Genomic DNA, 3,660 nt, shown 5'->3' with positions numbered 1-3,660 from the left:
TAAATCGGCTCCTCACCATGCTCAGTCCAAGTTTCATAGCCTTCCTTAAAACCATACCTACACAAACGCATATCTACAGTATATCTTTTGTGTCTAAAGTAGTTCCGACATTGTGCACAAGACACTTAATGGTATCATTTTCAACTATAGAAGGAATTGAAAATGCACTATTCAAGAATTCTGTGGTTCCATCAATCCATTCATTTGAGGGAGCTTTGCCCTGTTGCCAACCATTATACATACATTATCGGTTTGATACGTTAACTATGTCTGTTTCAAATATTAATATATTAGATATCACAACAAAGGAAGTTCAACTATTTTTGGTGCAAGGAAAGCATTCCAAACTTAGGCAAGTGGGCACACAAATAAAATATAAAATAACAACATCATCATATTGCAAATAGATCCAATGAATAAAGAAGTGTACCTTGAGTTTCAATCACAGGTCTCAAGAATTCTTCACTATCTTTAAAGTACACACCACCTCCAATAGGAACCTTTAGTCCTGTGTTAGCCAAAAATTTCCAAAATCTCCACTGCAGTACATTAGGGACACAAAATAAGAATTTTCGGCACAATATTTTCATGCTATCATCGAGGCCACTATGACTATTATGTTGTCTATAGGTACTGAACATGTATGTCATTACAATATCAATAAGAATCATAGATACTCTAAAGACAAGGAAACATGTTTAACTTCAATATACGCATAAACACACATAGAGAAAGGAAGTATACTATATACATTTTAGGGAGAAACACAAAACCTGAAAATCTATTCAGATTTCAAGGAGACAACACCGGTGGCCAAATCTTGAGAGAAGCATACTTCAACTAAAGAAACGGGCGGTGGAGATCAATGGGGAGATGATGGTGGCGGTGGGTCAAAGGCCACGCCTGGAGGGCCACCCCATGCTTGGGGCCATGCACTGGAGGGGCTATGGCCGCCGACAGGATTCATGGTGGAGAAAGAAGTTGAACTAGCAGCGAAGCTCCTTGGTGCAGCGACAGGCAGATCTAGGGGTAGTGGGCAGCGGTGTACCTAGGGCGGCGGGCGGCAGACCAGCCACGAGCTGTGGCGGAGTCACGAGAGGGAGCTGGCGGCGGACCTGAGCGATAGGATTTTGGCGAGCGACGGCAGGGAGTCACGCCAGGAGAGGATAAGGTGGCCACGTCTTGGAGGACAGGTTTAGGGGGTTTTATGTTTTTTTTTTAATATTTTTACTATCTTATCTATTCCAAACCACGCCAATACCAAAAGCTAGGCGCCAAAGCCAAAAAATAGTGCCAAAGCAAGATCTATGCGCAAGACTTAATTTTTCGGTGGGTTCGTAAATTTAATCTCTGTGTAACAAACAACCCGACACAATAATAAATTTTTCTGTGTGTGCACAATGTTTTTTTTGTGAGGTTAGCAAAAACCGACAGAATAATATGTATTTTTTGTATGTAATCACACGCACAGATAATGTACACCATTTTTCTGTGAGTATGTTGATACGTCTGTCGGTATTTTTGAAACTCACACTTTAATTATCAATGTTTTCTTATACCGAGAAAAACACATCGAAAAATTCAACATCCACCGGAGTAATCGAGTCTCCTGTAGTGACATGTATTTCCACACAAACCACCGAGTGCTCTATCGGCCACTGCTGGCCTATGGCCAGTCATGGCTAGTTTGTCTGGTTTCTTGGTTGGTCATGTATTAAATAATGGCTTTGGCTGGCCACTCGTGGGCAAGCAGCACCACCAGTGAAGGCACAAGCAGCGGCGGTCATGAGTACCAGACGTATATCCAGGGAGAAGTCAAGCCTAGAAAGAGCCATGAGCCAAAAAGGAGATCAAAGAGAACCAACAGAGCATAGGGAAGAATGAGACAAGAAGGAGAGATGAGCAGGGGAGGCAATCACCACAGCTAGGACGAGATGTCACCAGCCCCCGGCCACATTCCATGGAGCGTATTCGCCAAGTAGACGCGAGATCATGCTTTTCGTGCTCCAAAAGCTGATATATCTATGAACTGCTAGTTTAATTTGTTGACACAAGAAGATAGTGTACAGATTCGACAAAAGATTTACGAGGCCAGCCACGGTAAATACTAAATATACGTACTGAAGAAGAAGGCCACAGTACTCTCAGATCCACGTACACGAAGCATAATTGATTTATTTCAAGATCAACAGATGCGAAACCGACCTAAAACTTGGTCGGCATATTTGCAGCGATCTTCTTGATGGACGGTCTCGACATGATGCTCTGCCACCACGCCTTCACGCGAGGGTACGCGTCGAACACGGACGCGTACGGCGTGGCCATGAAGTAGAAGGTGAACGGGAAATGGTTGAGGTCCGCGAAGCTGAAGAAATCGCCGGCGAGATACCGGTGCTCCGACAGCCGCGCCTCGTACACCTCCAGCAGCTTCCTCAGCTTGTCCAGGCTCTCGTCCACGACCTCATGGTCGGCAATGGTGCCGCGCATGACGGGGAAGATGATGCACTCGAACACTACGGGCGAGAGCGCAGGGTAGTACTGCTGCGCCTCGACCTCAGCCCATATGTCGACCATGGCCGCCGCCGCCATGTCCTCCTCCCGCAGGAGATCCACCTCGCTTGACTTGAACTTGCGGAGGATGTACTTGGCAATTGCGCGCGATTCTGAAAACTCACGAGTGACGAGTTCATGGATCATCGTCTCATCGGTGAAAACTGCAGAGTTCCAAGCATCGATCTACAGGCAACCGCTTGATGATGCTTGCTAATAACTTACCAAACAGGATAAGGTCGCCATCTTGCAGGGCAGGGATCTTCCCAAACGGCTGCAGGAAAACGTACGTTCTCGTAATTATGTACGTCGTACAGTAATTATTATTATTATCATCCTGTTTAGACTATACTGTATTACAGTAATTATTATTATCCTGTATTTCCACTACTAATACTGAGTAAGTAAACTAACACTCTGGATACAGTAAAAGAAGTATGCTGGTTTTAGAGGAAGATTAGGGAATCGGGTAATTTACATTCCGCGCAACGTGATCAGGAACTCTGTGCTCGCCGGCGAGGAAGTCGATGGTCACCAGCTCATACTCAGCGCCGACCTCCTCTAGGCACACCAACACCCGCGCCACATTCGTCGACAACGGGTGCCCGAATACCTTCACCGGCGGTGGCACCATGCTCGTCAGCTTTGTTTAATTCGATTCGCTAGCCTTTATTTAGATGATTGTGGATTGTGGGGGATGAATGAATGACTGATGACTGCAGTAGAGGCTGCGAGGAATGCTGGGCAGAAGCTTCCTCTATGCTCTATATAAGCCAGTGGCAAATCCATGGAGCTGCTGATACAAGAGTGGAGGAGGACAGATGTGAACTACCCAGACTTGTCTGAAGTAAAAGTACCGATTTGGTAGAGATGAAGAAACCACAATAAATAATGAGATTGGAGCGGTCACTGTAGTTGGTCTCTCCTACTTAGATCATAATTATAATTGCCTCTATGACACAAGTGAAGTAAACTACTCACCTTCCAACTTCCACTACGTGAAAAACTTACTAACAGAGCGCCCATCCCCACACGGTAGGGGCGGTTAACATTTGAACCGCCCTTACAGTGGGTGGGCAGCCAACCAAATAGCCAGCCGCCCTTGTAGTG

At 45.5% G+C, this 3,660-nt stretch overlaps 1 protein-coding gene across 1 annotated transcript; it reads right to left on the bottom strand.

The window, feature by feature from the left end:
- Nucleotides 2,206–3,334, bottom strand: LOC8058165 (probable glutathione S-transferase GSTF1). The gene is made up of 3 exons (XM_021465979.1): nt 3,029–3,334; nt 2,776–2,824; nt 2,206–2,663 (listed from the first exon to the last, which is right to left on the bottom strand). Exons 1-3 carry the CDS (start codon nt 3,182–3,184, stop codon nt 2,206–2,208), a joined length of 663 nt encoding a protein of 220 aa, XP_021321654.1. The 5' UTR covers nt 3,185–3,334.

This window comes from Sorghum bicolor, chromosome 8 (assembly GCF_000003195.3).
Source record: "Sorghum bicolor cultivar BTx623 chromosome 8, Sorghum_bicolor_NCBIv3, whole genome shotgun sequence".
Classification (NCBI taxonomy): domain Eukaryota; kingdom Viridiplantae; phylum Streptophyta; class Magnoliopsida; order Poales; family Poaceae; genus Sorghum; species Sorghum bicolor.
This window is presented reverse-complemented; position numbering and strand designations above follow the sequence as displayed.